The following is an 18,244-nucleotide window of genomic DNA, read 5'->3' on the forward strand; positions in this document are numbered from 1 at the left end:
AGTTATAAATACCTCAAAAAATCTTTCCTTTGTGCTAGGTGGCAGGGGTAAACAGAAGGTAAAATAAGTTGCGAAGCAAGTAAATGCAAACAACTGTATTAATCACATTCAAACGTTCCCGTATTAATTTACAACCTCACTATCTCCGAAATATGTGCGCTGTAGAAAATATACAGAATAATATTAATTCCCAAAAATAACTCTGAATGACGATCTCTGGACAACAGGAGTATCCAATCCAATATGGCTGGACTTTTTGGAAAATTTCTCAACAGTGTTTAATACATAGAAGGGAAAATTCTTCGTCCATCATCCATTAAAGGTTATTATTTAACAATCTGAAGAATCTATTTTAAATTATTACTATTATTAATAAAAACAGAATGAACTTTTTTTTTTAACGGAAAAGCACAATACATAAAATATATGGTATCCAGTTGGTCTTGCTCCCTTAGGTCACATTACTCAAGGCGCATGCTCCAACTAGATATACTGATATCTCAGCTGTTACATTATTCAAAAAAAGAGTAATAATTACAATAAAAGAAGGGCAGCCTACTTTTTTGCTTTTATTGTAAATGTTCTCTACGTTTTCTTAATTTTTTAATTAACGTTGCCCTACAAGTTGATGTATTGTGAAAGGTTAACAAAAGAAAAAAGACCATTACGCTACTTAAAAGTCATCATTAATTTAATTTAAAATAATTTGTATTTAATTATGCAAATTAATTAATATTACATAATTCTAATGCCACATTTAACGTCTATGTTTTTTTCTCAAAGAATTTAATTTTACGAACAATGTGGACACTCATTTAATAAACATGTGATAATTTGCCTGGGATCTGAAAATAGTTTTTTTTATAAGTATTGCTGAATTTCCCTCGTTGTCAGTAGCAATTAGTATCAAACAAAATGACCAGCGAATTTGCCAGAAACTCGCTTATTTCCTTAAGATTCGAAGTTTTTGGTAAGGTGCAAGGTGTATTCTTTCGTAAATATACTCGTGACAAAGCAATCAAGTTAGGCTTAAAAGGTTTTGTACAGAATACCGAAAGTGGTACCGTAATTGGAATGGTGGAAGGTAACCGAGATAAGGTGGACGAAATGAAAGAATGGTTAACAAAAACTGGAAGCCCTTCAAGCAAAGTTGATAAGTGTGTGTTCTCCCAGGAAAAGAAAATTGAACAATCCCAGTATAAAGATTTCAGTATTCATAGATAATTTTTTTGTTCTTACCTCTCGCTAAGCTCCAACATAATTGTTTTTGGGTAAAATTATTTATATACATTATTTATTTGTACAATTGTAGAATAAAGGCATGTTCCTGTAAACTGGTAATGTATTAATCCATCTTTTTTTTTCTTTTTAACAATATTTTATCCAACATGAAAAGCTTTCGCCAATTTTCTAAAGTTTAATTTGTTTTATTTTCACTATATATACTTTGATAGCATTTTCAAAATGTCTTAGTCCTCGACTTCTTTTATTGCAGAATAGGTTCCCATCTTTTGATCCGTATGACTAATTGTATTTAATAAAACAAAAATAATCTTCAAGTAGTTAAAGACCGCCACAGTTCTTTGGCATTGTTACGATCATGAATGGCATAACTATACAAGTCCTTCAGAATATTCTAACTCTTCCTAAGGGTACTAAATTCAGATTAGCTGGAATCAATGGTAATGAGGTTGAAGATTTTAGAATGCCTGCCACAAGGAACGTTTCAATTTTTTCATTTATAAGCTCCATTCATTGAAACATACATAACTTTGATGAAAAATTATTAATTTTGAAAATTTATAGCTTGTATTTGACAGTTTTATGTAACATTGAAAAAATTAACAATTCATTTTAGTAAATTCTACTTAAGATAGCAATCTAGGGTGCTTAAAGTCCTTGAAGCTGGACCTGACCTCGTGAATAACTTTACTCCAAACTTCGCGGTCATCATTTTTCTTGTTCATCATCTTTTCTTACGCCCATTTGCCTAAAATCTTAGAAAGTATTCTACAATTTATCTTTTTCCATTATCTCTCTTTTTTTGCCCTTATTGCTTTTACTATTAGAAGTGTTAATATTCTTACTGCCAGCATTTTCCTAAGAAAATGCTTTAATATAAAGTTATGGGCACAATAAGTGTGCGAAGATTCGAAAATCTTGTGGAAAATTTTCCCATTCTTTTTTCTTTTATCACAAGAATTGTTTTTTTTTTTTTTTGGATTATCCATTTGAAGGACCTGTCCTAGATCTCAACTTCATCCCACTTCAAAACTACCTAATTACTAACTAAGAAGAATTATTCAAATAAAAAGTTAGAAGATCTACTTCTATGAAATTTACATGTATTCGCGGTTTAGAGAAAAAAACATAGAAATTTTTCGCGACAAAAACTTTATAAAGTGAAAAATCCATTCAGAAAAAATGGTATTTTAGATTAAAGAGTTTTCTTGAAAGTCTTTCTTAATAGTAATTTCACTGAAATGGAATATTCCTGACCATGCACAGGAGGCCATTTTGTAAAAATATCTTTTTTATACTTAAGAGGAGCTAAAAAACGACGTGACCCTCTAAGGAGGGAATAAATTGTTATATCATACTAAGAAGTTGTTGATTTCAAACATATAGGCTTTGCCCTAATTCCTGGAATTCACACTTCTTCTAGGTGCCCTTCGTACGTCCTACTAATGATAGTGATGATCCTTCATTTCTTTTAGAGTGAGTACCGTGGGTTTTCGCGGATTACTCTTCTTCTTCGAGATTCCCAATTTCTCTCTCTCTCGAAAAAAAAAAAACAAACTCTATCGCTCGTAATGGGAAAAATAATTACATAAATACACTGATGGACAAAATTAACGCACCACTCTTATTTTTTTTTTATGATTTCCAATTTGTGCAAATTTTGGACTTTCAAAATATTGTTGGCTGAAAAAAATAAGCCATTTGTAACTACGGCCATCTGAAGAATTTAGGCCTATTCTCACCTCATCTGTAAAGAGAACTCTCTTCCAGTTGTCTTAAGTCCAACTCACATGTTCACGTGCAAACTGAAGCCTGGTCATTTTGTGAACTGTGGAGAGGGCCACGAGCAGGATGTCGGGCTCTAAAGTTACTTTCATTAAGTCTTCTTCTAACAGTCCTGCTGGAGATGGAAACATTTCGGACTTGCCTTATGAGACTTTTTATCTCATTTCTCGTTATGCTCCTGTTTCGTAAAGCCAGGTGCCGGATGTACCTATCGTCTCTCTCTCTGCTGCACATCTCTTCTTGAATGACCTCTTGTCTCCCCAAATCGCTTTAGACAAGTGATGTATGTCCAAAACAAAAGCGGAAAACTAATTTATTTAATTTTAACTAAACAAAAACTGAGTGGTGCGCTAATTTTGTCCATCAGTATATATCGAACCAATGAAATACCCGAAGTGAAAAAAAAAACAAAAAACACAATATTGTTTAATATTATATTTGTTTTTACACATAAATAATGTTCATTTAAAATAAATAAATAAATAAAATTTTCAAATTAAAAACAAGAAAACAACAAACAGTGCCCAGCACTTGAAAAAATGGTCAAAAAAGATTTAATTTTTTCATTTTTTTCTTTTTTCGTTTTCATTTTTTACATCGTTAAAAATATAGGTTTACTATTATTAATTGAAATATTAATATTTTTATTTTATTTCTGCATTCCTTAAAAACTGTCATTAAATATTCTTTACAATTTAGGGAACCTAACGCCCCTTAGTTTTTGCGCTACTATAAAACGTGGCTTTTTTTTTTTTTTTCTTTATATTATTAATCATTAAATTTACATGTAAAATATTTATACTATAATTTTTAAAAAAAAAACACTTTTTTTTTTTATTTGTACAAATTACAAAAACTGGGAGGACGTTTCTTTCTTATTGATACGCATGTGTACTCAAAATTTATATTTTACAAAAAAGAATAATAAAAATTATCGAAAGAATCGGCAACATTTCCATTCGATGGAAAAGGAAAATATTGGCACCCAAAACTTTTTGTTTGTAAACAAAGTTTTATACTTTTTGGACAAAAATTACGCAAATAGAGATTACAGGAAAGAAAATCTAAAACTACACAAAATTAGAGTCTGGGGCAGACCAGACTTATGTCTTTACAGCCCGTCGTCTATTATCACAACGGGAAAGCATTTAGGACCTATTAAGGTGAGATAATCCGATCTGCTAGATAGACTCAGAAACATTTTTATACCTGAGAACTCTCATGACAAAAACAAAAAAAAAAAAAAAGTATAAGGGATAAAGCCAATAGTGGCTGCTAGTGTAGATTTGCTTTCCAGAAGCTCTCTTGAAATTCTATAGCGTCAGAAAGAATATTTAGGGGGAGCTGCCAGTAAAATGATGGAGAGAAAAAAAATGAACTTAATCTAAAGAAATCTGGAACCAGTTAAAAATTACTAGGGAAATAGAAAGAATGCCACAGAAAACTGGGTTCTAAAAAAAAAAAAAGAGTTTCTGGAAAGTAAGCCGCCGGGACGGATCTTTAACAGAAGGAGGATCCCATTAAAGATGGTTAGATGGGAGGCAGTTTGACAAGAATGGGGTGTTCAAAGGTGGCGAAGATAGGTAGAGCCAGCCAGAAGGGACGAAGTTGGGTGGATAAGTCCCAGGGCCTTCTTGTAGGACCACCAATAGAAGCATGAAGATATCACATCTTCTCGGCAAGAAGTATATTATTTAAGCAAAAAACATTAATTCTATTTCATAAAAAAAATTAAAATTTGTAAAATATCCACAACGCTATTTTTTTTTTCCAACTTTGTACAATTATGAAATAGATTAAATTTTTTAATTTTTACTTATTATAAAACAAAAAACAAAAAAAAACTTAAATCTAGTATGTATTTTGTTACATATTATCTTCTTGTCATTTAAAGATATATTTCTTTATTTATTTGTACAACTAACACATAAAATATTTGGTTAAACATATTTTTTGGCTTTAATAACCATGAAATAAAATACGAAATGAAAACAAATATAAATAATAAGACATAAAAGAGCAAAACAATATTTTATATTTTTGACAATATATCACAACCATATTGTTTAATTAATTTTTTTTTTTAATAGTAAAGCTAACAATTTTTGGTTTTTCCATTATGATTATTTTTTGTAATTCTTCAAATTAGTAAAATACAATCAATATTATTTCGTTTATTACAAAATATAAGCACCACAAAACAAAAATGTTCAAATAAAATCTAAATTAATAACACGTCTCGAACTTAATAGTTTTTTAGTTAAATAAATAAAATAAAATAATTAGGAATCTAGATCAGCGGATCATTTACTATTTTAGGACACCACTCGTTGAATATTTTAGGGGGTAATTTCATAAGATGGGATGGGGGCCCTAACTATTACAGTCTGGAATAGAAACTCCTTTTCTTAGCTGAGGTAAATTTGATGGAAAACGAAGCGCTAGAAAAGATTTAGAATTCTACTCTACCTGCCTACCAGGGAATCAACCTTGAAGTCATATTCTTCGAATAGTTATGGCCTGTCCCTTGTGACCAAAAACACCTTCGCTAGGTCCTCTTGAGAACTCTCATGACAAAAGCAAAAAAAAAAAAAAAATGTATAAGGGATAAAGCCAATAGTGGCTGCTAGTGTAGATTTGCTTTCCAGAAGCTCTCTTGAAATTCTATAGCGTCTTAGAAAGAATATTTGGGGGGAGCTGCCTGCAAAATGATGGAGAAAAAGAAAAAAAAAAATATGAACTTGATCTAAAGAAATCTGGAACCAGTTAAAAATTTCTAGGGAAATAGAAAGAATGCCACAGAAAACTGGGTTCTAAAAAAAAAAGAGTTTCTGGAAAGTAAACCGCCGGGACGGCCGGGATTGATTCAGTAATGAACAATACAAAGTTTTGTGAATCGCCCCAAAAAAGTTTAGAAGAGAAAAATCAGTGCTGAAGGATAATCAATATTCCTGCAAAACGTAATGGAGCAACTGGTAGAATGCTAGTTTTTTTTTCTTTTGAGGATCTTATTGTCCTGATGGTAAGTGTTCAGTCTTCAAAAATTCCAGAATGAATTCGTTAGGCCCCCATCTTCTAACAGCTTCCTGATTTGGCAATTTAAAAAGAAAAACATTAAAGATTTAGTTAAGGATCGCTTCAAACAAATTACGATAACTACCAACGGTGGTTTCAAAGTTTAGGAAATGCTGACCTAACTTAATTAAAAAGTAATAACAGCCCATTTTTTTTTTTTTTTTTTTTATACATGCACACATACAAATTTAGTTTATAATTAGAAAATACCCAATATGATTCGAAAAGTTCGAACTTAAATGTGCATTTTCTAAATTTATTTTTTGATCTTTTAAAAAAACACCACTGCACAAGAAAATGTACTCCAATGTAGTCCAGGCACTAACATCTTCTGTATTGGATTTTCTTAGAATTTGTAGCAACTATTCGTAATTATTGAAAAAGAAAAAGTGCTTTATGTTATATATCCCATCAACACATTTGAATGATCAAGAATAATTTTCTTTTTTATGTTTTTCGTTAAAAAATTCTGATTTTATCGAGAGTCTTTCCGAGTTTATTAAATGATTATGAATAAAACAATAAAAATGAGTTTGTACTCACATGATAGTTTTTACTCAAGCTCTAAACTGGGTTTTCATATAAAGAGTATCTACTAATTTTATTCACATTACTCCACAGTAGATTGGTAAAGATAACTTGAGAATATCTTTTTCTTAACAGAGAATAAGCAATTTCTTTTTTTGTGCTTAATATAAATAACTTAATTAATAATCATTTAATGGCAGTTTGTTTAATAAATCTTCATTCAATATTATAAATGTAATCTTCCATGTGGGACACTGTACAATAATAAATTTACTGGGAAGTTTATTTTCAGGTTATGTTTAATTTTATAAAACAAAACAATCTAATTTCATGATCTATTATTCTCTCTTAAAAGAAATTAAGGAATAAATGGACCTTTAACCTGATAGATTTTTAAATAATAAATATATAAATTGACTCCAGGGTTTTTTTCGCACTAAAGTCTACTTAAAATTGTAAATTTATTATTTTTTTTTTGAACAAGACATCCCTGACTATTTTGATTTTTTTTTTTTTTTTTCATTTTACCTAAACAAAGTTTTCAACTTTATTATTATTTTAATTATATTATACTGCTAAGTAATGATATAATTTACAAAATAATAATCTATCACAACTCTAGACCCAATCTAGTTTTTTTAAAACTAGAAAGATATATTCAATTTTGATTTTTAAAAAAAAATATTACGACAATAAACATTAGAAAAAGTCTCCTGTTTTTGTCTACTCCATCAAAAGAAGGATGCACTTATCCCAAGATCACCGAAAACAAATATCTTGTTTAATGTACCTTTTCTATAGCTCTCGCGGAAGATATTTCTTGTTTTTTTTCCCCCAAGAAATTTCTGAGATTCACCAATCCAGGCATCAGAATACAAGACATTCCAGTTGCTGATTATCCTGTATATACCTAAGCCTGGACTTCATGTTTTGATAGTATTTTTGGCATGAATTGGGACACTCTAGTTTAATAAATAGATACATAGCAAGGATTGGAGATCAAAGCAATATCTTAAAATAAAATCAATTTTTAAAGAAAAGAAAAAAAAGATCTTTGTTTTGAAATTCATGCGCATCCTTCTCTTTAATTTAGCAAATTTGTAAAACGCTATTTGTTGTGCGCTCGTTACAGTACAAAAAAACATCTTAAGAGAGAAGTAAAAATACAAAATAAATTCAATAAGCAGCCCTTCTCCACCCGAATGAATTACTAACTTTTTTTTGGTAGTATTGAATTTTATTTTATATTTATGTATTTATTAAAAAATTCAATCTATTAAATTGTCATCAATAAAATTATATAAAAATAATAACTTACAACAAAAATCAAAACGAAGCAACTAAAAAAAAAACCAGTAAAAAGCTGTTACAATTTTTTTAAAAAATCGATTTTTTTTGTTGTTTAAATATCGAATCACTAATTATTATTTACTTGGACATTATAAGTGTATTAATTATCGATAATAATTTACAGACCTATTGAAGTCCGTTTGGCCGTCAGGTAGCATTGTCAAATGTGTTGCATCCGATTCTAATGTGGATGTCTCGCCAGGTCCGATCACTTTATTCTGAATAGCTTGCACATAGTTCTGAAATAGTCATAAAAAAATAAATAATAATAATGATCATTGATTAAAACAAAATTAATATTGGTAATTTTTGAAACTAATGCAATTTTTTTTTTTTAATGGTATCAGTGTTTACACTATTTACCAATCAACAACTTGTATTTGTTTTTAGCCATATCTGGCTGGTAGGTTTTTAAATATTGTTATTTTTAATAAATTCTACCAAAGAAGAATACATGTAGATATTATTTGAAAATTTTATCTCCTTAAAATAGAGGGGAACAGTGCAATATCTTGTGATCTCATTAAAAAACTTTTCCCTTTCCTTTTTTGGTAATTAGGGCAAACCATAACTATGTGTTCAAAATCCTCCGTCTCATTACATCTACAAAGAGGAGAGACCAATTTACCTATTCTAAACAAATATGACCTACAAATACCATGGATAATGCAAATACTCGCAATAAAGTTAAATTAGCTTAAAGGAAATGGGTTTGTATGACCTTTCTGATATTCCAGCTGTTGCAGAATAGGACATCTCACCAAGTTTCAAACGATTGGAAGATTCTAAGGAATAGTTAGAGATGAAACGTAAGTGCTATTGGATTTTTACAAATAACTAGTTTTAAGCACCTTTTGTACAGTTGTTGAGGAGTATCCGCTTAAGAATAGCAAGCAAGAAAAAGTTAATTCTACTTTTATTCTCGGATTTAGCAAGGTCAACAGTTACTAGGAAAGCAATCAGAAGATTTCTCAAATTTCCGCTAGTTCATTTAAATAAATTTGCTGATTTAATTTGAACAGATTTATGGAAAATCCCGTTTTGTCTGCTAGTTCCTTTTTTTTACGTATTCTCTCAATCCCAATTACGAAGTTTTTTTTTATATCTTAGTAAAACTAGAGTAAAGTAATGCCTAAATTACAAAGAGAGCTTTACGTCCAACTACCAAATTTGGTTTCATGTGGGAGGCGACTATAAATTTCTTAAGTAATACATTAAATAAATTCCAAGGCCTAGACCAGGAATCAAACCCAGTACCACAATACTTCTTAGCTTTGACGGTTTCACCTCTAACAGTTCCGCTACCGTGGCGCCTAATATCTTATTTCATGGAAGTGCTAAACATGTATAATGTATGAAATAGCAAAAGATTACCTGGCTGATGACATCTCCATGTGCAGTTCTTACTTGATACAAGTATCTGTACTTGTTCTGTCTTAGTTCAGCTCTCTGCTCCCTAGTACGAGCGCGCATAGGATGTTTACCTAACAGACAGGTAAAAAAGTAATTAATAACTCAGTATATAAAACTTATTCAGATCTACAGTTCTTTCTCTTTAATATTCCACCCAAGAAACCCTCCTAGGGGTCCTAAAACACCATTAATTATTTCTCAATTCAGATATATTATCGCGATTCGTCTTTATTTTACACTGTGCTTAAATTTATTTTGTAAAGATTAGGATACAGTCAAAGTGTTCCATTTATTTATTTCCTCAACAAAATGCGAACAGTTTCGAAACGATAAAGGCGATCTACGACTAGTCAGCCTCAAGTAGAAGATTATTCTGATTTATAGTAATGTGGGCATTACTGTGCAAATCCCTGTTCCTTTATTCCTAAATTGCTTAAATTACGAAGTTAATGTTGAAAGAAGAATCAATACAAATGTAATATCTTTAGATAAATGGAGATTTTAAAGTACGCTAATCAAATGAATACTTTTTTGTTCATGAATTAATGAATTCAGAATACCACGCAAAAAAAAGCTTGTGATCTCACACACACAACTCCAGGGATGACACAAACCCATGCTCATAGCCTACGAACTACACAATAAACTTCAAAGAATTATACCTGAGTTATGATGCGTAGTACTAGGAGTTATGGCTATTTGTACGGCCAGTCCGATTACTAAAAGAAATGGACATGCCAAGAGTACTGGATAGCATGGCGTGGCTTGTCTACCAGTCCGCCAGACCCATCTCACCGTCCTCAATCCTTCTACAAGGTAGTCCACGGATATCATGACTACAGCGGCTCCGTAGACGGCGGTTCCAAATATTGTGCATCCTATATAGTAAAAGAAATATATTTTGAAAAAAAAGGAAATATAAAAACTTCTTTTACAATTTTGATTTTCTCACGAGGAAGTATTGCGCGACAGAGCAGTTTTTAGATTTAGTTTTCACTTAGAGATTATCTGCTTGAAAAGAAAACTAGTCTCTGTGTGAACGGTCAATATAATTTAAGAGATTGAAGTGAGATACCGTAGGTGAAAATTGATTACCCAAAGGTTATGTTACGGATTATAGGTTTTATGTTATTTATGCAATGGCTGTTTAGTTTAAACATAAGCAGCTGGTTGTAGCGGAGGTGAAATCCACTAGACTGCTGCATTCTAGCCAAAAAGAACCTTTGAGCTTCCTTCATTATGTTTTGGAAGTGAAAAACTTAGGCACCACGGTGCCGAGCGGTTAGAGGCGAGACCTGTGAAGCTAATATGTATTGTGGTACTGGGTTCGATTCCCGGTCTTAGGCCTTGGATTTTATTTAATGGTTAAAAAAAGAAATTTATAGTAAAGTATGTTTGCTAGTCGCCTCCGTCCACGATACCTAATTGGTCGTTGGACGTTAAGCCCCGCCTGAAAAAATAGGCGATTACTTTACTTTTACTTTTAAGTGAAAAATTTGACAATGGAAGCCTGCGACAGAATTCAGACAGTAATCGCAAGGTAAGCGATATGGTCATTAGTCCACTTAACGCGATTTAATGGGGTATAGTTACAAAAAAATTTCAAGTGTGCATCTTTCTTATGTTAGAATGGTGAAATTATTTAGTTTCGGCCATTCTTACATTATGGGATGCCTTCTTATAGGGATTGGCTAAGGAATGCGGGTCGTCTGGCATGATATCTGGTGATTTTCTTAGACCCTACATGGTGTTTCCAGATTGGATAGAAGATCCAGGAGTGCCGGTCTAGATTGACAAAACTACAGTAGGATGTACATAACACATTAGCCACATCTTGACCTGAATTGCATAAAGTATATTAGTATTATTAGTTTTTTTTAATGATTTAAGGCGCGTCAACATCTAAGGTTAATGGCGCCCGGAGCTTTTTTCAATGCACTGCCGGCCTCCGGACAGTGAGCTGTAAGAAGCTCCTAGGAAGAGAAAATCTAAAGGTCAGCAGCTAGAAAGTATATTATTATTTTGAAGATGATTTTCTTCTACTTCTAGAACTGCTCAGTTAGAGAAAGCTACATCGCCGTTCTTAGTTATCTAGGAACATACACCAAAATTAAGTATGAAACATCCTTGACCAAATTAAAGAATATATTGTCAGAAGACTCGACTTTTTAATCGTAATCTCTGCAGGAAAACGTTTAAGAATAATGTTAAAAAGCATATTCGTGAAGATAATGTGGAATTAATTATTTTATCTCTAAGAAATAAGCTTTTTAAAGCGAAATGTCCAATATTCACTTTCCATTTGGTAAAACATTACCTTTTGTATAATGCAAATTGATGATGGCGAAAAATAGTGCAGCTGCAAGAAGCGATGTAATCGCTGTAAACAGACCAAGTGTTTGATCTAGGTTATCTAATAGACAGAGTGTGGCCAGTCCGAGAAGTTTGCCAGTATGAAAGCCGGTCACGAACAGTCCAACATACTGTACGGTCATCGTGATCAGACCGAACAGTACTCCTGCACAGGCGGCTATACCTGTAACATAAAGAGATTTTATGAGGTTGCAATCTATGTTCGTTATTGAATCTAAATTGTAAGATTTTAATAATGGAAATGTTTTATAGTTTTCCACATTTCTTAGTTGTATTTTTGTTCGTAGCCGAAAGAGCAAATAATAAAAGCTGTTTGGAAAGAAATCCCAAACTATCACACACGGCCTCATAATAGCCACGATTTGGTCTTCAAAGGATCCAAAGATCAACTATTTCAACGCCAAATCAACACTCATTCAGACAGCCATGCTAATCAAATTTATTGTTCATAAAATAAATATTTAAATTAACAGCAATCTGAATAGATTAACAAACAGAAATAAAAATTAAACGTTACTGTAAATGTATACAATGAATGCAAACTTGGATAAATTTCATATAAAATGCTGTATTAATAATAATTAACATTTTTCATTTTCAGTTTATATAATTCCTCTTCTAGCTCTTTTTAAAAGTACTGATCATAAAATTAACCCCATTACTTCATACCAAAACAATCAATACAGGTGACTAAGTCGTATTAGTCAAGTAAATTACCCAAACCGATTTAATTAAATTGGATAATATTAAACAGTTTTAAAGTAATATTTAAATGATTGCACATAAGAATCAGTAAAATTATAAATAAATATATTTAATAAAAGTCTTACAAATAAAAATAATAATAATAATAATAATTTTAAAAAAATGTAGAAATGATGCCAATTGTTTAAAATATGCAAAAAAAAAGTAAAAATAGTTTGATGACTCAATAGTATTTCTTTCAGAAAATAAGAAATATATTTCAATATCTGGGGATAAAAATTACACATAACTATATTCATATTTAAGCGAACTTTCTACTTTGAAAATTATTTTTATAATAATTAAGATAAGCTAACTCCGATAAAAAATATCGATAAGTGAATACCACTGAACTTCCTTGTAAGTTAATTAGTACGTTTATCTAAATTTATGATTAAAAAAAAAACTTTTCGTAAATGAAGACTTTTTTTTTCAAAATCAAAGGTTTAAAACTAACGGAAGTGTTTGGTTTTTGCTCCCGATTATTAAAATTTTCACATTAAAAAAAAAAATCTGGTAGAATTAATGGAGAATCGACTTCCTTTAAACAGCACGCTAGGAATCAGACTGCAAGTATTTTATTAATTGCAAAACTGTTCAATGCCGCTCAGGGACCAAATTCCTGTGCAGCAATTTTACAAATAAATAATTGCTAAGTATAAATAACTCGTTACATCGCACTTTCGTTTGACGGACTTAGAGTGAGGCTCTGATAACATTGTGCATGATAGTGCAACCATTCATACCCACACCTACTTAATTTTAACTTATTTCAGCGTCATACTAAACGAACTCGTGAAATCGACCTGACTTGTTGTACACTATCTACTAATGGTGGTAGCAATGTAACATGTTCTCGATATTCTTTTTAGTTTTAATAATTTCCCCTAAATTCTTGGGATATTGAATAGAACTCTAAACATCCACGGTAGGATAGATGCGTTCAGCTAATCCTACAGAGTAATGAGGAGTGCTCTTCGTTTCCTGTATTTGGGAACCCATTAGGATAATCCGAAAAGAAATATTGAGAGTACCAACCGACCACACTTCCAAGGACCTGTTACGAGGGTGTTTCGTTTAACTCTCCAGGATGCGAATATCTTTCTCGGGTTAATACGTAACTACACCAATAGGGAAGGGATTAGCTATGCTATGGTTAGCGTACTGGACTCCCACGCGGAGGTACCGGGTTCGAATGCAGCTGTTGACCCTTAGATTTTCTCTTCCTAGGAGCTTCTTTACAGCTCACTGTCCGGTGATGGACACAGTGTTATCTGCAACGAGTGAACACTTTCCGAAGACCTGGGCAGTGCACTGAAAAAAGCTCCGGGCGCCAATAACCTTAGATGTTGACGCGCCTTAAGCCTTAAAAAAAAAATTCATTAAAAAAAAAAATACCTACACCGTTTTTTAAAGTGTTTTGGTAAGTCCATCCATTGCGCCTTGTGTTCTGAAGTGGACAATGTCCTTCGTTACCTTGTGGGCAATTTCCTGGATATTAGTTAAGAAGATGCAGGACAGAATGTTTACGCTAGGAAGGTGAAGTTGAACTGTTTATTAATAATTCTTGATCTCGCCAATTTTCTGCGCTTTAAATTCCAAGCGGAATACTTAAAACTCTTCCAATTTCTGTTTCTCACTTCTTAATGAAAAAAGGTAGACAGTGATCGGAGTTAAAAGAAAAACTTAGGCGACCAAACTGACCTAACTAATCATAAATGAACCCCAAGACTAAAAATAAAATCATCACAAAAAAACGTCTAGGCTATGAGACATTTAATAAAATCGTAAATATCTCTTCTAAAAATTTATATAACTATAATCTGAGCCGACCCAGAATCATACCATAAAGTTTCTTTGTACTTCTGAAGGGGAAAGTCAAAATTAGGAAAGATTAAAAAAGGAAAGATTGGCATATATATTACGGACTTGACAATTAGCGTACTTACAATTCTTTCTACAAAATTCTTTTTGACTTTGTAAGCATAAAATGTGAAATGGAGTGAGAGAAGTGCAGAGAGAGAGAGAGAGAAAAACACCTGATATTAAATACCCGCCACAATAGACACGGCCAAGGTTGAAATTTGATGGCCACCGGATGTATCGCATTAAAAAAAGTTTATAAAAGTGAAGTAAAAAAAAAAAAATCTATTAAGAAAAACTGAAAACAGTTTTCAATTTCCACTAAAAGTTATCTATCACATGCCTACTGACCACTTACATTCACTTTTTTTCGAATCTTCATAATTAATGTCTTTTTTTCAAAGCTACATCAAAACGGGAAATAGCATAAAAATCAAAAATAAATTACCAGCATTGGCATAAGTTGGCAACACTCTTTCCTGTATACATATTAGATAAACCAACACTGCAGCAAATGTGAATCCAGTCAAAAACATTACTGCTTTGAAACATCTGTAACCTGGAAATGAGAAATAACAATAAATAAGTCCGAATTTTTGTATAGATATTAAAAAAAAATCCATTTGGTTACAATTTACAATTAAAGTAAATAATTTTTTTTGCAGATTAAGTCAACATAACTTTTAATTTTTATCAGTTTTTCGAATGACTCCAAAAAGAAAATGAAATTCTCGGCTTTAGTGGAAGAATTTTTACTTCAAACCTTCTCAACGTCAATGTGATAAGTTGCACAGTATTAGTTCAAAATAATTACATCTAAAATTCATTAAATGTTTCGCATTTGTGCAAAAGATAAAAATATGATCAAGACGTTTTCAGAATTCTACAATGTACGGGCCGTCATTCAAGAAAATTCTGTTTTTTAATGGTTTACATAGGAAAATGAGTAATTTTAAATGAAAATATTTAAATAGGGGGAAAAATTACACCTAAACTAAGATCGTTAATAGTGTGGCCACAGTATGTGCTATAATTAATGTTTTAAAATAGAATCTAAGTCAGTCAGTGCTAAATATATACAATAATTTTTCTAGATTTTCAAATAAATTATTTTTCTTTAAATAATTATGACACCTTCTAAGTCACGAGTTAAATGTCCGTTGCTACTTTTTGCCATCAGCAATAGCAAGCAGGTAGGTAATACAATTTTGGTATTTCAAGAATAACTCGGCTGAACAAGTACATCCGGACAATTCTATTGAATCCAATAGAATTTGTATGGTTTTAAAACTGACTGCTAAAAAATGGTAAGTTTGCGATTGTTTGTGAGGACAAAAACAACACATAGATAATCGTTTAGAGTAGATAACGGCTGTCAATTGAATGAAGAATGAGCCAATCGCAAGAAATAAAAGCATTTGCTGAAATAGCAAAAGCTATGCTCGTAAAAATTATTTTTGTAAGAATCTGAGACAAAGAATGGTGGTAACATGGTTTGTGTTCTCCACGATGTATAGAGCTAATGGTTGGGCTTTGTCTGACGCCTTCATGTGAAATTTAAAAGATTTTCAATGAGGATAATTGTAAAATTAAAAAAAAATAAGCTAGGTGGAACTTAGAACATGCAATTACTTCAAAGAATAATTAAGATATTTATGCCCAAGCAACTGTTAGGCAATATTTAAGAAACTCAAAATAACTGATTTCTAGAATTTTTAGCCTCACAGTCAATCAAATCACCAGGTTACAAATTTGTAAACTGTAGGTGATGCTACTTAGTTTAATATTGTATTTAAAAAAGAAGAAACTACTAGGTTGTAGCAATCTTGACTCAAATAATGTTTATTACTGAATTTAATGAAATGCATATTGAATGAATAAATTTATCAAAATCATAATTTTAAAAAAATGTTTTTGAAAAAGTAATTGCTAAAAAACTAATGTAGTTCAAATGAGTGGTTTCAGTAGCAGAAATAAGACCAAAATGAAAGTAAGACATAATTCAATTAGAAAGTTTAATATTAAAATTGACGTCTAAAATATTCACTAGCAATATTGAATTCAATTTACAAGTGGAATTAAGGTAAATTTCCTCAATTATCATGGGAAACAAATTATTTAGAATGAAATATACAAAACAAAAACTAACTGATCAAAAGTAAACAGCGAACCATTCTCCAAATGAAAATAACTAATACTGATTAGCAAACACTGTTTTAAGCCGTTAAAAGTTATTAAAATAACATAACAATTACAGTCAAAATAAGAATTAAAGCAAAACAATAATACTTACCAAAAAGTGTATAGACAATTCCAAAAAGAATATACATAGTTGCCAGACATATCGAAATTGGATCTGTGGGCTGGTTTTCAAAACTACATTCTCCTAATAAAGTGGAGTTGGCCATAACTCGCCGTGTTTTCAAATGCCTCCTCGGGAACACACCAGCCCGGAGGCATTTAAATAGCTAATTCTCATAACTGAGCGCCAGAGTCATTGTTGACGTCTAGGTTACAAAGAGACGACGTCCTGTTGCCAAGTACCTTCTGCTCTCGACACTATCGTCAAATCAATAAAGACAATTTTACCAACCTGGCCTGTTTTTTTTTTTTTGTATTGTTTCTATGTGGACGGACTCTTAACAACTGGATATTGAGATAAATACACTATTAATAAATGCTCGGTAAAGTAAACCGCTTTCACCGAGCTGGGAAGTAAACCTGAAAATTTACATATTTGACGCCTTTCTGAACACAACCAAACACTATACAAACTAACTAAGCGATTGAGGTAACCCAGGACCAACCGTACAAAGCTGATAACTGACCATCCTTAAATTTCGCGCAGACGCTCTCTGCACTATAATTTACTTTTTCCTATCATTATCATTAAGCTTAGCAGGAATAGTTATCACTTATCATTCGCATTGTTTTCTTCGTTAAGGTGTGCAGATTTAGATAAGTTAAAGTAAAATCTAAAACTCTATCAATTTTAAGTACTCAACAGCAACACTTCCATCCCACTCCAAAATTACATAATAACTGCACCTTCAATGCAAAAGAAAATTTTTGCTTAACAGAATTATTCATAATAGAGTTTTTTTGATTTCGATAATAAAATTATCGATTGTTTGAAGTAGTTGCTTTAAATATAATAACGAATAACTCTCATTGTAGATGATATAATTTTTTTTAAAAACTATTTGCTACATATATGAAACCTACATCTGATCTTTTTGTGAAAATACAGAAACAGGCAATTTATGATGAATAAAAAAAATGTAACACCAAAACAATGAAAACCTTCAAAAACTGTTACTTAATTGATGAGGACGTCTAAGTACAAAAGTTCTTAGATAAGGTACCATTATTGCATCACAAACATTTTGAAGTAAGATTATAATGTTAAGGGCTACAAAATGAAAGAATTTTTCAGTACCATAAATATTTTTATTTCTAAATTTAAATCAGCGTAGCTACTTCTCGTACATAATGATGTAGCAAGTTCTAGATCACATTTTAAAAATATACACTGGGCCAAAAAAGTCTGTGAACACTAACCTAAATTTTATTACTTTTATTATTATCTTATTAGAAACTTCTTTTATTTTCAAATGAAATATACTATTCGATAGAGAGAAACCAGAATTTTTCATTTTATATTCAATCTTTTATTTTTGTTCAACAGGAATATCACAATTAAATGTTTAACAAAACAACACCCCAAACGAATGCAAAAAAAGTCTGTGAACACTTTGCAGAAATAAATCATTCTTACACATTGTACGTGAATTATAAATTTTAAAAACTTGTAGGACCTCCTATGTTCCTAATCACTTCCAACAAGCGAGCTTTCATCGATCCTAATAAT

General features: G+C 31.3%; 3 protein-coding genes and 1 long non-coding RNA gene across 11 annotated transcripts in view; 2 read left to right on the forward strand and 2 right to left on the reverse strand.

The window, feature by feature from the left end:
* Positions 1-433, reverse strand: part of LOC141450207 (uncharacterized) — a 37,340-nt gene extending 36,907 nt beyond the window's left edge. For 4 of the 7 annotated variants that reach the window (XM_074120390.1, XM_074120392.1, XM_074120391.1 and 1 more), the window contains exon 1: positions 13-432. The gene's annotated coding sequence lies outside the window, so the exon portion shown is untranslated. Of the gene's footprint in view, positions 1-12 lie in introns of all 7 variants that reach the window. The other 3 variants (XM_074120388.1, XM_074120387.1, XM_074120385.1) reach the window with 1 other exon arrangement.
* LOC141450227 (uncharacterized) lies at positions 195-12,318 on the forward strand. Its single transcript, XR_012455972.1, has 3 exons — positions 195-322; positions 8,718-8,789; positions 12,054-12,318. It is a non-coding gene; the product is annotated as an uncharacterized lncRNA (long non-coding RNA).
* LOC141450221 (acylphosphatase-2-like) lies at positions 824-1,334 on the forward strand. Its single transcript, XM_074120425.1, has one exon. The coding sequence runs from the start codon at positions 916-918 to the stop codon at positions 1,222-1,224; it is 309 nt and encodes a 102-aa protein (XP_073976526.1). The 5' UTR covers positions 824-915; the 3' UTR covers positions 1,225-1,334.
* Positions 3,448-17,424, reverse strand: LOC141450214 (transmembrane protein 198). 2 transcript variants are annotated; one of them, XR_012455965.1, is made up of 7 exons: positions 16,667-17,422; positions 14,822-14,932; positions 11,711-11,929; positions 10,056-10,271; positions 9,355-9,464; positions 6,646-8,219; positions 3,448-6,113 (listed from the first exon to the last, which is right to left on the reverse strand). XR_012455965.1 is itself a non-coding variant. In XM_074120410.1 (7 exons), exons 1-7 carry the CDS (start codon positions 16,779-16,781, stop codon positions 6,065-6,067), a joined length of 933 nt encoding a protein of 310 aa, XP_073976511.1. In that variant the 5' UTR covers positions 16,782-17,424; the 3' UTR covers positions 3,448-6,064. The 2 variants fall into 2 exon arrangements, 1 of the variants encoding a protein (XP_073976511.1); XM_074120410.1 differs by having other exon boundaries at positions 8,107-8,219; positions 16,667-17,424.
* Between the last annotated feature and the right edge of the window lie 820 nt (positions 17,425-18,244).

The sequence above is a fragment of the Rhodnius prolixus genome, unplaced genomic scaffold, assembly GCF_049639745.1.
Source record: "Rhodnius prolixus isolate KJV_2025 unplaced genomic scaffold, Rpr scaffold_2, whole genome shotgun sequence".
Lineage (NCBI taxonomy): Eukaryota > Metazoa > Arthropoda > Insecta > Hemiptera > Reduviidae > Rhodnius > Rhodnius prolixus.

Bases quoted from the DNA above. Each gene is read 5' to 3' on its own strand.
- LOC141450221 (XM_074120425.1), top strand. From the start codon at position 916: ATGACCAGCGAATTTGCCAGAAACTCGCTTATTTCCTTAAGATTCGAA.
- LOC141450214 (XM_074120410.1), bottom strand. From the start codon at position 16,781: ATGGCCAACTCCACTTTATTAGGAGAATGTAGTTTTGAAAACCAGCCC. The intron at 8,220-9,354 runs GTAATCTTTTGC...TGACTATTTCAG, and splicing joins ATGGAGATGTCATCAGCCAG to AACTATGTGCAAGCTATTCA. The intron at 6,114-8,106 runs GTCTGTAAATTA...TTGCCAAATCAG, and splicing joins GGCCAAACGGACTTCAATAG to GAAGCTGTTAGAAGATGGGG.